General features: G+C 44.9%; 1 protein-coding gene across 6 annotated transcripts in view; it reads right to left on the reverse strand.

Moving 5' to 3' along the window:
• Nucleotides 1-13,414, reverse strand: part of lrp11 (low density lipoprotein receptor-related protein 11) — a 50,274-nt gene that overhangs the window by 16,086 nt on the left and 20,774 nt on the right. For 4 of the 6 annotated variants that reach the window (XR_012099655.1, XR_012099654.1, XR_012099657.1 and 1 more), the window contains exons 6-7: nucleotides 10,434-10,604; nucleotides 4,788-4,880 (exon numbers count right to left, since the gene is read on the reverse strand). Coding sequence is in view for 2 of the 6 variants with exons in the window: in XM_073051473.1 (XP_072907574.1) it covers nucleotides 3,040-3,194; nucleotides 4,788-4,880; nucleotides 10,434-10,604 (419 nt within the window). In the remaining 4 variants the exon portion in view is untranslated. Of the gene's footprint in view, nucleotides 1-2,297; nucleotides 3,195-4,787; nucleotides 4,881-10,433; nucleotides 10,605-13,414 lie in introns of those variants that run through there. The other 2 variants (XM_073051473.1, XM_073051474.1) reach the window with 2 other exon arrangements.

The raw sequence follows: 13,414 nt of genomic DNA on the forward strand, positions 1-13,414 counted from the left end.
TGATTTCTCACAATCCAGCTGCTCCAAGCCAGCACTGGCCAACATCCCAGCCTTTGCAAACCCATTCTTCCAGTGGAAAGGCAGCTTTTAAACTTTGAGACACATAATGAGCTGCATGACTCACTAAACCTATTCCCGGAAAGGTAAATGTCTCATGTGTCCCAAACTACATGTTATCAGCAGATATAGGGTGATCTTTATATCTGCAGCTTTGCCTATGGCACTGGTATTTATGATGGAGCTGTGAAAGCCACTGATAGAAAGTGCATTGTTTGCCACAGCCATTTTCAAATTTCAAAGTAGATTTATTATCAAGTATACTACCCTGAGATTCATTTTCTTGGAGACATTTACAGTAAAAAAAAGTAATGAAAAATCTAAACAGACTAACAACCAGTGTACAAAAGACTGCAAAAATAAATATAAATAAATAAAAACTAACAATATTAAGAACATGAGTTGTAGAGTCCTTGAAAGAAGTCCATATGTTGTGATATCAGTTCAGAATTGAGGTGAGTGAAATTACCCATGCCAGTTCAGGAGCCTGATGGTTGATGGATAATTGTTTCTGAATCTTGTGGTGTGGGACCTAGGGTTACTGCTTTCTTGTGGCAGTGCTCTGAGTAGGTGTGCTTGGGATTAATTTTGTTGCTTTGTTATCATTGAATCAAATTCCTGAGATGCTTCTTGGAGATGTAGGCAGATACTCATGATATTTAAGAAGCATATTGACAAAGTGAGTTTAAGGATTTACCCCTTTGCTGCATGGACAACACAGTAGTGTAGTCTTTAGCACTTCACTTTACAGTGCCAGCGATCACTGAGTGGGGTTTGAGTCCTGCCGCTGCTGTATAGAGATTTTCCATTCTCCCTGCAACCATGTGGATTTCCTCCCACATTCCAGAGACGTATGCTTAATAATTTGTGGGCTGTCAAGTACAATCCTTACTGATTTAATATAGTACAACACATTTCATTCTATGTTTTGCTTTACAAATTACAAAACTTATCTTTATGAACTACATCTGATAAGGTCCCACATAGGAGATTGGTGGGTAAAATCAAAGCTCATGGCATTGGGGGGGGAAGACATTGACATGGATAGAAAACTGGTTGGCAGATAGAAAGCAAAGGGTAGCGGTGAATGGGTGTTTCTCGGAATGGCAGGTGGTGACTAGTGGGGTGCCACAGGGCTTGGTATTGGGACCACAGCTGTTTACAATTTACATCAACGATTTAGATGAAGGCATTGAGAATAACATCAGCAAATTTGCTGATGATACTAAGCTGGGTGGCAGTGTGACGTGATGAGGATGTTAGGAGAATTCAGGGTGACTTGGATAGGCTGGGTGAGTGGGCAGATACTTGGCAGATGATGTTTAATGTGAATAAGTATGAGGTTATCCACTTTGGGAGTAAGAAAAGGAAGGCAGATTATTATCTGAACGGTGTAGAGTTAGGTAAGGGAGAAATACAAAGAGATCTAGGAGTCCTTGTTCATCAGTCACTGAAGGTGAATGAGCAAGTGCAGCAGGCAGTGAAGAAGGCTAATGGAATGTTGGCCTTTATTACAAAGGGAATTGAGTACAAGAGCAAGGAAATCCTCTTGCATTTGTACAGAGCCCTGGTGAGACCACACCTGGAGTATTGTGTACAGTTTTGGACTCCAGGGTTAAGGAAGGACATCCTGGCTGTAGAGGAAGTGCAGCGTAGATTCACGAGGTTAATTCCTGGGATGTCTGGACTGTCTTACGCAGAGAGGTTAGAGAGACTGGGCTTGTACACGCTGGAATTAAGGAGATTGAGAGGGGATCTGATTGCAACATATAAGATTATTAAGGGATTGGACAAGATAGAGGCAGGAAATATGTTCCAGATGCTGGGACAGTCCAGTACCAGAGGGCATGGTTTGAGAATAAGGGGTAGGTTATTTAGGACAGAGTTAAGGAAATACTTCTTCTCCCAGAGAGTTGTGGGAGTCTGGAATGCACTGCCTCGGAAGGTAGTGGAGGCCAATTCTCTGGATGCTTTCAAGAAGGCGCTAGATAGGTATCTTATGGATAAGGGAATCAAGGGATATGGGGACAAGGCAGGAACCGGGTATTGATAGTAGATGGTCAGCCATGATCTCAAAATGGCAGTGCAGGCTTGAAGGGCCGAATGGTCTACTTCTGCACCTATTGTCTATAAAGTAGTGTGGCATCTAACCATCCCTTCCCCAGACAACACAATATTCAAGTAGAGATTTCAGCTGTGATGTGAAGCAAATAACATTGAACAATTTGAACTAGTCAAACTTGGGCAAATACTATTTATTTACTGTTGATCAGTGAAATCTTCTGATTATCAAGTTCAACAGCTTGTGCACAGCATAAACTGTACCTGCCAGGCAAATGACAACCACCTAGATTAGGATCCTCTAAAATCCTGCGCAATTTGCTGCAATAATATTTTAACAGTAACTTCGCTCCCAATTTTCCACATTCCTACTGTGGATTACCCAAATGATCACAAAGATGATGATAGAAGCAGAGCACCAGGTGATTAAAAATCTTTCTTAAAACAACATGGGAAGGAATGGAACTGACCATATTGCAGCAGAGATGTGTCCCTCCCATGCAGAAGATGCAGAGTGCATGGAGGAACCCAGTGACACTTATGGGTGGCACGGAACCTTTTGGTCAATGGGATGAAATGCTTGGAGCTCCTGATTAAAAGCAACCCTTTTCTGAATGGCAGGAGCAAGAGAAATGAGTTTCAGACAAGGCAACAAGTATAAAACATTTTACTGGCAAGGCTGTTAGAAGCATGTCACTGTAGCAATAGAGCTGGTTCGGTCTCAAAACTGGTTTTGAGATACAGCCCAACATGCCAGACTTGCCAGTGTGAAATTCAATGCCAATGAAATTCAGACTTCTATACTGATCCACGTAGTCATTTAAATAATCACATGCACACAGATTGATTTGTTTCACATTGCCACAATGATTATGATGAGGAAGAGTTACTCCTGTACCATTCGGGGGGGGGGGGGGGGGATCACAGGTACATGCCATTGATCAGATAGTCTGATTCCTCAGAGGTGATGGGCCGGACTTTCTTCAGCTTGCGTTTCACCAGCTGGAGCCGGCAGATGATCATTAGCAAGAGCAGGGCGGTGATGGCAAGTCCCAGGGCCAAAGGCAGCACTGCTCCTGCAAGGCAAGTTTAGTTGCTCAGTCAGCTTCCTTATGCACGCTCAGATTAACAAAGGTTGGGCATGGAGGGGAGAGGGGAAAGGGGAATCTCACCAGGGAAGGGATTATGATGGGAAATGGAAAGGGTTGGAAGGAAATGCAGTGGGAGGGGGGTAAATCTAACCTGGTTCCACAAAACTACTACAGTAGTCATGAAGGCACAGCCAATGTCTACATTTTCTGAGGAGATTGAGGTGTGCAAGACTCCCCTGACCATTCTTACATCTAGAGCTGGGGTTCTGTGGACACCAGGTTGGGAATCCCTGATCTAGAGTGTTCTTTCTGGCTGCATCACTGTGGGGCACAGAAGATGCAAGGCATCAGGCCGCAAGACTCGACAGAGGGCAGTAAAAAATGCTGAGAGGATCATCTGGGTCTTTCTCCATCCATTTGTGATACTTAGTTGGAGTGCTGCAGATGAAGGGCCCAAAGCATTGTTGAGGATTCCTACCATCCATCTGACTGTCTCTTTGATTCACTGCTGTCAGGAAGGCTGTACAGAAACATCGGACTAGGTCTGTCTGACTGGGTAACAGCTTCTTCCCTCAGGCTGAGACGTGAATACCCTGCTATCACTGGGGTTTCACTACTGGGATAGCGAGTTGTTTACTGTTTGTTTGTGCCACATACTACATGCATTTTGGATTATATTTTTGGATTATTTATGGTACTATCTTGGTGTGTGTGCTGTACGTTTTGTGGCTGTATCTGAGATGTTATTTTGTTTGTGTATATGTAGCCAGATTATAATAAACTTGAACTTGTAGTGATTTCAGGTGAGTCTGATTTCAGCAAAGCTAGAAATTTGTGGGAATGTCATGTTCTTGGCCTTCTGGAAACAATAGACAGGTGTGTTCTACATGGACTTCACAGTAGACCCCCGCTCTTCTCACATTCTCCAACAAACACAACCTCTCCTCCATCTCACATCTGGCAGATTCAGCACTTCCACATCACAACCTGATCCTTCCCCATCACATGGGCATCTCTTCCCCCATGTGTCTTCACTAATTAACCCTACTCTCCTCCACTTCAGGCAGCAACTGCCCTAAAAAAAACCCACTGATTACGTTGACTGTTTTCAGCCAGCGGTGGAAGCCAAATGAATAACTTCGAATGACTAAGGAATTTTAATTTTAAAAATTGCAGTTACTTGGAAAGAGGAAAGAAGTGTCAGCAAATGAACAGCTTCCTCACTTAATGAATGATCCTGCTCTGATTCCTAACTACGATCTCTACATTCAGTAACTAACCAATAGTAATTGCCCTCTAAGCAAAACTGCAGAAAGTAGCCATGCCCGCAAGTCCAAATCAATGGTTATTCATAAGCTGGGTTTTCTCTCTCACAGATAGATGTTGGAAATCTAAAATAAAAACAGAAAATGCTGTAAACACAACCTATCAGGCAACATTTGTGGAAAGAGAAACAACTAACATTTCAGGTTGAAGACCCTTCCAACAGTTCTGTGTTTCTCTTCCTACAGACATAGCCTGATCTGTGAGTATTTTCAGCATTCTGGTTTATTTTAGACACATGTACACGTGACTGACCTGTCTCTGGGAGTGGATGGCCTCCTTTCCTGTGGTGTATCATGACGTCATCTTTATTTGTCTCAGCTGAGCTTGTCTCTGGAGTACCATTTTCTGAACAGACAATGAAAAACAAATGCAGTAGGAGGATTGTGCATCCATACACAATAAAACAGTGATAAAACTATGTGCAGTAACATCAAGTTGGCAGTCTTGACCCTCTCACTATATTCCCGTATTGGTTGAAACGGTCATCAAAGGAGTGATCTGAGGCAGAGTGGTAGGGCTTTGGCTCATTGAAGCTTCGGCGATAACAGGTCAAGGTGAGGTAAGTTACCTGTGAGGAATAGAAACAGGAAGTATGTCTGTGAGGCTGGTGTCCTGTACTGGTTGTGTGGGAAGTCAGGAAGACGCCCAGCCAGGTGTGTCAAGCTGCAGCTCCTTAGGGACCAGGTTAGAGAACCTTGTTGACTTTCGGTTGGTCAGGGAAAGTGAGGTGGTGATAGGAGCTATTGGCATGTAGTCACACCGAGGTCTCGAGAGACAGATAAGTGGGTAACAGGAGAGGGAAGGGTAAGACTCATACTAGAGAGTACCCCTGTGGCTGTCCCCCTTAACAATAAGTACTTCTGTTTCAGTACAGTTGGGGGGGATACCCTAACTGGGGGAAGCAACAGTGGTCGTGCCTCTGGAACAGAGTCTGGCCCTGTGGCTCAGAAGGGTAGGGAAAGGAAAAGGATAAGGATGGCAGCAGTGATGGGGGTCTCTATAGTTAGGGGTTCAGACAGGCGATTCTGCAGACACAGGAAAGAAACGTGGCTGGTAGTTTACCTCCCAGGTGCCAGGGTCTGGGTCCGGGATGGTTCTGATTGCTTCCACAATATCTTGAAGTGGAAAGGTGAATAGCCAGAGGTCGTGGTATATATTGGTACCAATGACATGGGTAGGAAAAGGGAGGAAGTCCTGAAAACAGACTACCAGGAGTTAGGAAGGAAGTTGAGAAGCAGGACCTCAAAAGGTAGTAATCTTGGGATTACTACCTGTGCCACACGACTGAGTATAAGAATAGAGTGAGGTGGAGGATAAATGCATGGCTGAGGGATTGGAGTGGGGGCAGGGATTCAGATTTCTGAATCATTGGGAGCTCTTTTGGGGCAGGTGTCACCTGTACAAAAAGGACAGGTTGCACTTGAATCCGAGAGGGACCAATATCCTGGTGGGGAGGTTTGCTAAGGCTATTGGGGAGAGTTTAAACTAGAATTGCCTGGGGGTGGAACTTAACTGAAGAGATGAAGGAAGGAGCAGTTGACTCACAAATACAGAAAGCTTAGAGACAGTGCGAGAGGGAAGATAGGTAGGTGATAGAGAAGGGATATGCTCAGACTGATGGATAGAGATGTGTTTATTTTAATGCAAGAAGCATTATGAACAAAGTGGATGAGCTTAGAGCATGCATCAGTACTTGAAGCTATGATGTTGTGGCCATTTACAGAGAATTCCTGCTCAGGGGCAGGAATGGTTACTTCAAGTGCCAGGCTTTAGATGTTTCAGAAATGACAATGAGGGAGGCAAGGAGGTGGGGGCATGGCACTGCTGATCAGAGATAGTGTCACAGCTGCAGAAAAGGAGGAAGTCATGGAGGGATTGGCTACTGAGTCTCTGGGGAGAAGTTAGGAATAGGAAGGGGTTAATAACTCTACTGGGTGTTTTTTATAGACCACCTAATAGTAACAGGGATATCGAGCAGCAGATAGGGAGACCTGGAAAGGAATAATAATAACAGGGTTGTCGTGATGGGAGATTCCACACTCAGGTTGAAGGAACAACACCTTGTATTCTGTCTGGGTAGCCTCCAACCTGATGGCATGAACATTGATTTCTCTAAATTCTGTTAATGCCCCTCCCTCCCTCTCTTTTCCCATTTTTTCTCTTTTCCCTCTCACAATCACTCCTTGCCTGCTCTCCATCTTCCTCTGGTGCTCCCCTCCCCCTTTCTTTCTCCCTAGGCCTCCCATCCCATGATCCTTTCCCTTCTCCAGCTCTGTATCCCTTTTTGCCAATCAACTTTCCAGCTCTTAGCTTCATCCCTCCCGCTCCTCTCTTCTATCATTTCGGATCTCCCCCTCCCCCTTTCAAATCTTTTACTATCTCATCTTTCAGTTAGTCCTGACGAAGGGTTTCTACCCGAAACGTTGACTGTATTTCTTCCTATAGATGCTGCCTGGCCTGTAGGAAAGTGTTTAACTGGAGTAAGGGTAAATATGAAGCTATCAGGCAGGAACTTGGAAGCATAAATTGGGAACAGATGTTCTCAGGGAAATATATAGCAGAAATGTAGCAAATCTTCAGGGGATATTTGCGTGGCATTCTGCACAGGTACGTTCCAATGAGACAGGGAAAGGATGGTAGGGTTCAGGAACCTTGGTGTACAAACTGTGTTGAAAATCTAGTCAAGAAGAAAAGAAAAGCTTATGAAAGGTTCAAAAAACTAGGTACTGATAGAAATCTAGAAGATTATAAGGCTAGCAGGAAGGAGCTTAAGAATTAAATTAGGAGAGCCAGAAGGGGCCATGAGAAGGCCTTAGTGAGCAGGATTAAAGAAAACCCCAAGACATTCTACAAGTATGTGAAGGGCAAGAGGATAAGACATGAGAGAATAGGACCAATCAAGAGTGACAGTGTATATGGAACCAGGGGAGGTAGCAGAGGTACTTCATGAATGCTTCACTATTCACTACGGAAAAGGATCTTGGCAATTGTAGGGATGATTTACAGTGGATTAAAAAGCTTGAACATACAGTCATTAAGAAAGAGGATGTGTTGGAGCTTTTCAAAAGCATCAAGTTGGATAAGTCTCCAGGACAGATGAGATGTAACCCAGGCTACTGTGGGAGGTGAGGGAGATTACCGAGCTTCTGGCAATGACCGTTGCATCATCAATGGGGATGGGGGAGGTTCCAGAGGATAGGAGGGTTGCAGATGTTGTTCCCTTATTCAAGAAAGGGAGTTGATATAGCCCAGGGCATTATAGACCAGTGAATCTTACTTCAATGGTTGGTAAGTTGATGGAGAAGATCCTGAGAGGCAGGATTTAAGAACATTTGGAGAGGCATAATATGATTAGGAATATTCAGCACAGCTTTGTCAAAGGCAGGTCGTGCCTTACAAGCCTGACTGAATTTTTTGAGGATGTGACTAAACACACTGATGAAGGAAGAGCAGTAGACATAGTGTATATGGATTCCAGCAAGGCATTTGATAAGCTACCCCATGCAAGGCTTATTGAGAAAGTAAGGAGGCATGGGATCTAAGGGGACCTTGCTTTGTGGATCCAGAATTGGCATACCCACAGAAGGCAAAAAGTGGTTGTAGATGGGCATATTCTGCATGGAGATCGATGACCAGTGGTGTGCCTTGGGGATCTGTTCTGGGACCCCTTCTCTTTGTGATTTTTATAAAAGATCTGGATGAGGAAGTGGAGGGATGGATTAGTAAATTTGCTGATGACACAAATGTTGGGGGTGTTGTGGATAGTGTGGAGGGCTGTCAGAGGTTACAGCGGGACACTGATAGGATGCAAAACTGGGCTGAGAAGTGGCAGATGTTCAACCCAGATAAGTGTGAGGTGCTTCATTTTGGTGGGTCAAACATAAATGGCAGAATATACTATTAATGGTAAGACTCTCAGCAGTGTGTAGGATAAAAGGGATCTTGGGGTCAGAGTCCATAGGACATTCAAAGCTGCTGTGCAAATTGACTGTGTGGTTAAGAAGGTATACAATGCATTGGCCTCCATCAACCGTGGGACTGAGTTTAAGAGCCAAGAGGTAATGTTACAGCTATATAGGACCCTGGTCAGATGCCACTTGGAGTATCAGTTCTGGTCACCTCACTACAGGAAGGATGGAGAAACTATAGAAATAGTGCAGAGGAGATTTAGAAGGATGTTGCCTGGATTGGGGAGCATGCCTTATGAGAAAAGGTTGAGTGAACTTGGCCTTTTTTCCTTGGTGCGACAGAGGATGAGAGGCATTGATCGTGTGGATAGTCAGAGGCTTTTTCCCAGGGCTGAAACTGTTTACATGAGTGGGCACAGTTCATTGAAAATGGCAAACAGAGTTGGGGCAATATTGCACCCCTGTTTGACCCCAGTCTCAACCTTAAAAGGTGCTGCTTCAGAGTTGCCGTTGCTGATGACTAGTGTACTCGTGTCATTGTGTAAGAGCTGCAGGATCTTGAGGTATTTCTCCAGGCACCTTATTTTAGACTACCTGTTAAAGGGCAGGGTGATTTCAAGTCAAATGCTTTTGTAAGGTCTATGAAGGCCACGTAAAGTGGGAGATTTTGTTACCGGGATTTCTCCTGCAATTGATGTGCTGTAAACACCATGTCAGATATTCCTCTGGCTGGACGGAAGCCAAACTAGGACTCTGGCTTGTCGTGTTGATTCTAGGATAGCTGACACACCTTTGGATTCCACTAGACACTCAGTTCACACCTGTGGCTCCAGCTATGTGACAGCAGCCGCACTGGTATACCATGTACACAGTTGGGCTAAGCTAGGTAAGGATAGCCAGTAGGCCTCATAACCTGGTGAGATAGGAACCTGTCAGCTCTGGCAGACTGGGCAGATGAGATCAACAGTGAGATCGAATGGCCAGGAATGTGGTTCTGCGAATCTTTATGGCAAACAAAAGACATGTCAAGGCACACAAGTCATGGTCATCCACTGCTACCAAGGAAGATCCCAGTTCCTGACGACTAGTCTGATCAGTGGACTCGGATTTCCAAGGTTCCAAATAGAGTGGAACTGCCCAGTGCAACAGCTTTTCAACTTTTTAAAAACTCTCTTGCACAGATCTCCTGTCATTGTTGGATATGACGGACAACAATCCAGACTGAAGTCAAAAATTCATCTTGGTGCACCAGGGAGACATTTAATAGTCTTATTACAGCAGGATAGAAGCTGTATTGAACCTGGTGTGTGCCCAATAGTGAGAGGATATCTGGGGTGGGTGAGGCCTTCGAAGATGCTAGCTGCTTTACAGAGTTGGTGAGAAGTATAGACAGAATCCATAGAGGGGAGGCTAGTTTCCATGATGTGCTGAGCTGTGTCCACAATTCTGCGGTCTTTTGCAGTCACATTGAAAGTAATTGCCATACCAAACCATCATGCATTCAGATAGAATGCTTTCTATGGCACATCAATAAAAATTGGAAGGGTCAATGGGGACATGCCAAATTTCTTTAGCCTTCAAAGGCAGCTGAAGGGTGACCTTATACAGGGGTATATGATCATGAAGGGCATATATAAAGTGAATACTCATAGCCTTTTTCCTAGGACAGCTGAATTCGAAACTACAGGGCAGGATTGAAGGTGAGAGGGGAAAAATTCAAATGAGACCTGAAGGGCAATTTTTCATACACAGTGTGATAGGTATATGAAGCATACACTCAAAGGAAGTGGTAGAGATAGGTACAATTATGGTACTTAAAAGACATTTGTACAGACACATGGATAGGAAAGGTTTCGAGAGATACAGAACAAATCAGGAAAATGAAACCAGCTCAGTTAGGCAATTTGGTCAGCATGGACTAGTGCCAAAGGGGCTATACTTCTGTGCTGTACAACTGATATCTCTAATACAAATTGAGGGGAATGTTTACCTTGTGTTCCTACACATTGTGTCTTACAGTCCAGCTCCTGCAGAAAGTTATTCCGATTGCCCTTGCACCCACTGTAGGTGAAATGTTTGCAGGTTCCTGAGGTGCTATCAAAATACCAGCGTGGAAAATTGCCTTCACAGGTTCCCATAGTAGGAGGAGCCAAGCAGTAGTCTGCCAACAGAAATAAACAGCTAGCTTTTTACGCAGCACATTTCATTATGTGCCGTGTCGTTTGACATGAAGGACTATGGTCCCATGAAAAATTTGCCAAGAATGATCATGGCACCATGACCCTGATTGTTCTTGGCAAATTTTTCTACACAAGTGGTTTGTCATTGCCTTCTTCTGGGCAGTGTCTTTACAAGACAGGTGACCCCAGCCATGATCAATACTATTCAGAGATTGTCTGCCTGGCATCAGTGGTTGCATAACCAGGACTTGTGTTACGCACCAGCTGCTCCCAAGGCTAAATGTGGCCCTGATTGGTGTGGGGGGAGGCGAGAGAGGAAGCAGGGAGGGGCTAAACAGGTACTACACCTTGTACAAGGGTGACCTGCGGGAATGAAGTACCCTACACCTCCTTTACTAGAGGTGTATCTCCACTCTGTCACCCGTGCAGCATTTGGACAAAGAAAAGAATTTATGAAGCATTTTAAAGGGGGCGAGGGGTTGACCTCTGAATACTCTTAGTCTGTTAACACCACACAGTTAAAATCATGGTCTCTCTCTGCCCCTGATCTGGTAAGCAGCAAGACCCTCATTTTTCACATTTAAGCATGACCTTTTCGGCCAGTTTTGCACATTACATAATTTGAACTCAACCCAAACTCTGCCACTAACATTCCCTTTTCACTTAAAGTTCATACACTAACCCCCTCCAATGCTTTGGTAAAAGAGATAGAATTGTGATCACTATCTCCAAAATGCTCTCCCACTGAGAGACCTGACACTGACCAGGTTCATTTCCCAATACCAGATCAAGTACAGCCTCTCCTCTTGTAGGCTTATCTACATATTGTGTTAAGAAACCTTGTTGAACTCACCTAACAAACTCCACCCCATCTAAACCCCTCACTCTAGGGAGTGCCAATCAGTATTTGGGAAACTAAAATCTCCCACCACAACAACCCCGTGGTGGTGAAAACTCCTTTCCAGAATGTCTCCCCATCTGCTCCTCAATTTCCCTGTTACTGTTGGGTAGTCTATAAAAAAAACAAGCAGTAGAGTTATTGACCCCTTCCTATTCCTAACTTCCACCCACAGAGACTCCATAGACAACTTCTCCATGACTTCATCCTTTTCTGCAGCCGTGACACTATCTCTGATCAGCAGTGCCACACCCCCACCTCTTTTGCCTCCCTCCCTGTCCCTTCTGAAACATCAAAAGCCTGACACTTGAAGTAGCCATTCCTGCCCCTGCACCATCCAAGTCTCTGTAATGGCCACAATATCGTAGCTCCAAATACTGATCCACGCTCTAAGCTCATCCGCTTTATTCATAACAGTCCTTGCATTAAAATAGACACATCTCAACCCATCAGTCCGAATGCATCCCTTCTCTATCACCTGCCCTATCCTCCCTTTCGCACTGTCTCCAAGCTTTCCTGTTTGTGAGCTAACCTTCTCAGTCACTTCAGTTTGGTTCCCACTCCCCAGCAATTCGAGTTTAAAGTCTCCCCAGTAGCCTTTGCAAACCTCCCTGCCAGGATATTGGTCCCCCTCAGATTCAAGTGCAACCTGTCCTTTTTGTACAGGCCACCAGAAGAGGTCCCAATAATCCAGAAATCTGAATCCCTGACCCCTGCTCCAATCCCTTAGCCACGTATTTATCCTCCACCTCATTCTATTCCTACACTGTCACGTGGCAAGGGCAGTAATCCTGAAATAACTACCTTTGAGGTCCTGCTTCTCAACTTCCTTCATAACTCCCTGTAGTCTTCTTTCAAGACCTCCTCCCTTTTCCTACCTATGTCATTGGTACCAATATGTACCACAACCTCTGGCTGTTCTCCTTCCCACTTCAAGGTATCATGGACGTGATCAGAAAGATCTCGGACCCTGGCATCTGGGAGGCAAACTACCATCCACGTTTCTTTCCTGCATCCAAAGAATCTCCCGTCTGACCCCCTAACTATAGAGTCCCCTATTACTGCTGCCATCTTCTTCCTTTCCCTACCCTTCTGAACCACAGGGCCGGATTCTGTGCCAGAGGCGCGGCCACAGTTACTTCCCCCAGGTAGGCCATCTTCCCCAACAGTACTCAAACAGGAGTACTTATTGTTAAGGGCGACAGCCACTGGGGTACTCTCTAGCACCTGCTTCTTGCCCTTCCCTCTCCTGACTGTTACCCACTTATCTGTCTCCCCAGGCCCCAGAGTGACTACCTGCCTATAGCTCCTCTCTATCACCTCCTCACTCTCCCTAACCAGATGAAGGTCATCAAGCTGCATCTCCAGTTCCCTAACGCAGTCCCTAAGGAGCTATAGCTCGATGCACCTAGCACAGATATGGCTGTCAGGAAGCTGGGAGTCTCCAGGACTTCCCATGTTTAACACAGAGCACAGAAAACTGGCCTCACACACATTCTTTCTGTCTGTATTCTAATCGCCTAAGCCTTCCTACTCTGTCTCCCACTACTCCGTCGCCCGCTTCATAATTCTGTCTTTTTTAAACTGTTCCTGCTGTTCTCACTGGCCGATCTCCACGCGCTTGCGCAGTCATGCCCCGTTCAAACTGCTGAAAAAATAACCCTTCATGCCCAGACCAATCAAGAATCTATCAACCTCTGCCTTAAATCTACATAAAGACTTGGCCTCCACAGCCGCCTGTGGCAAAGAATTCCACAGATTCATTACTCACTGGCTAAAGAAATTCCTCATCACCATTTTAAAAGGACATCCCTTTACTCTGAGGCTGTGTCCTCTAGTCTTAGACTCTTCCATCATAGGAAAAATCATCTACACATTCATTCTATCAAGGCT

Source organism: Hemitrygon akajei, chromosome 7, assembly GCF_048418815.1.
Source record: "Hemitrygon akajei chromosome 7, sHemAka1.3, whole genome shotgun sequence".
Classification (NCBI taxonomy): Eukaryota; Metazoa; Chordata; class Chondrichthyes; order Myliobatiformes; family Dasyatidae; genus Hemitrygon; species Hemitrygon akajei.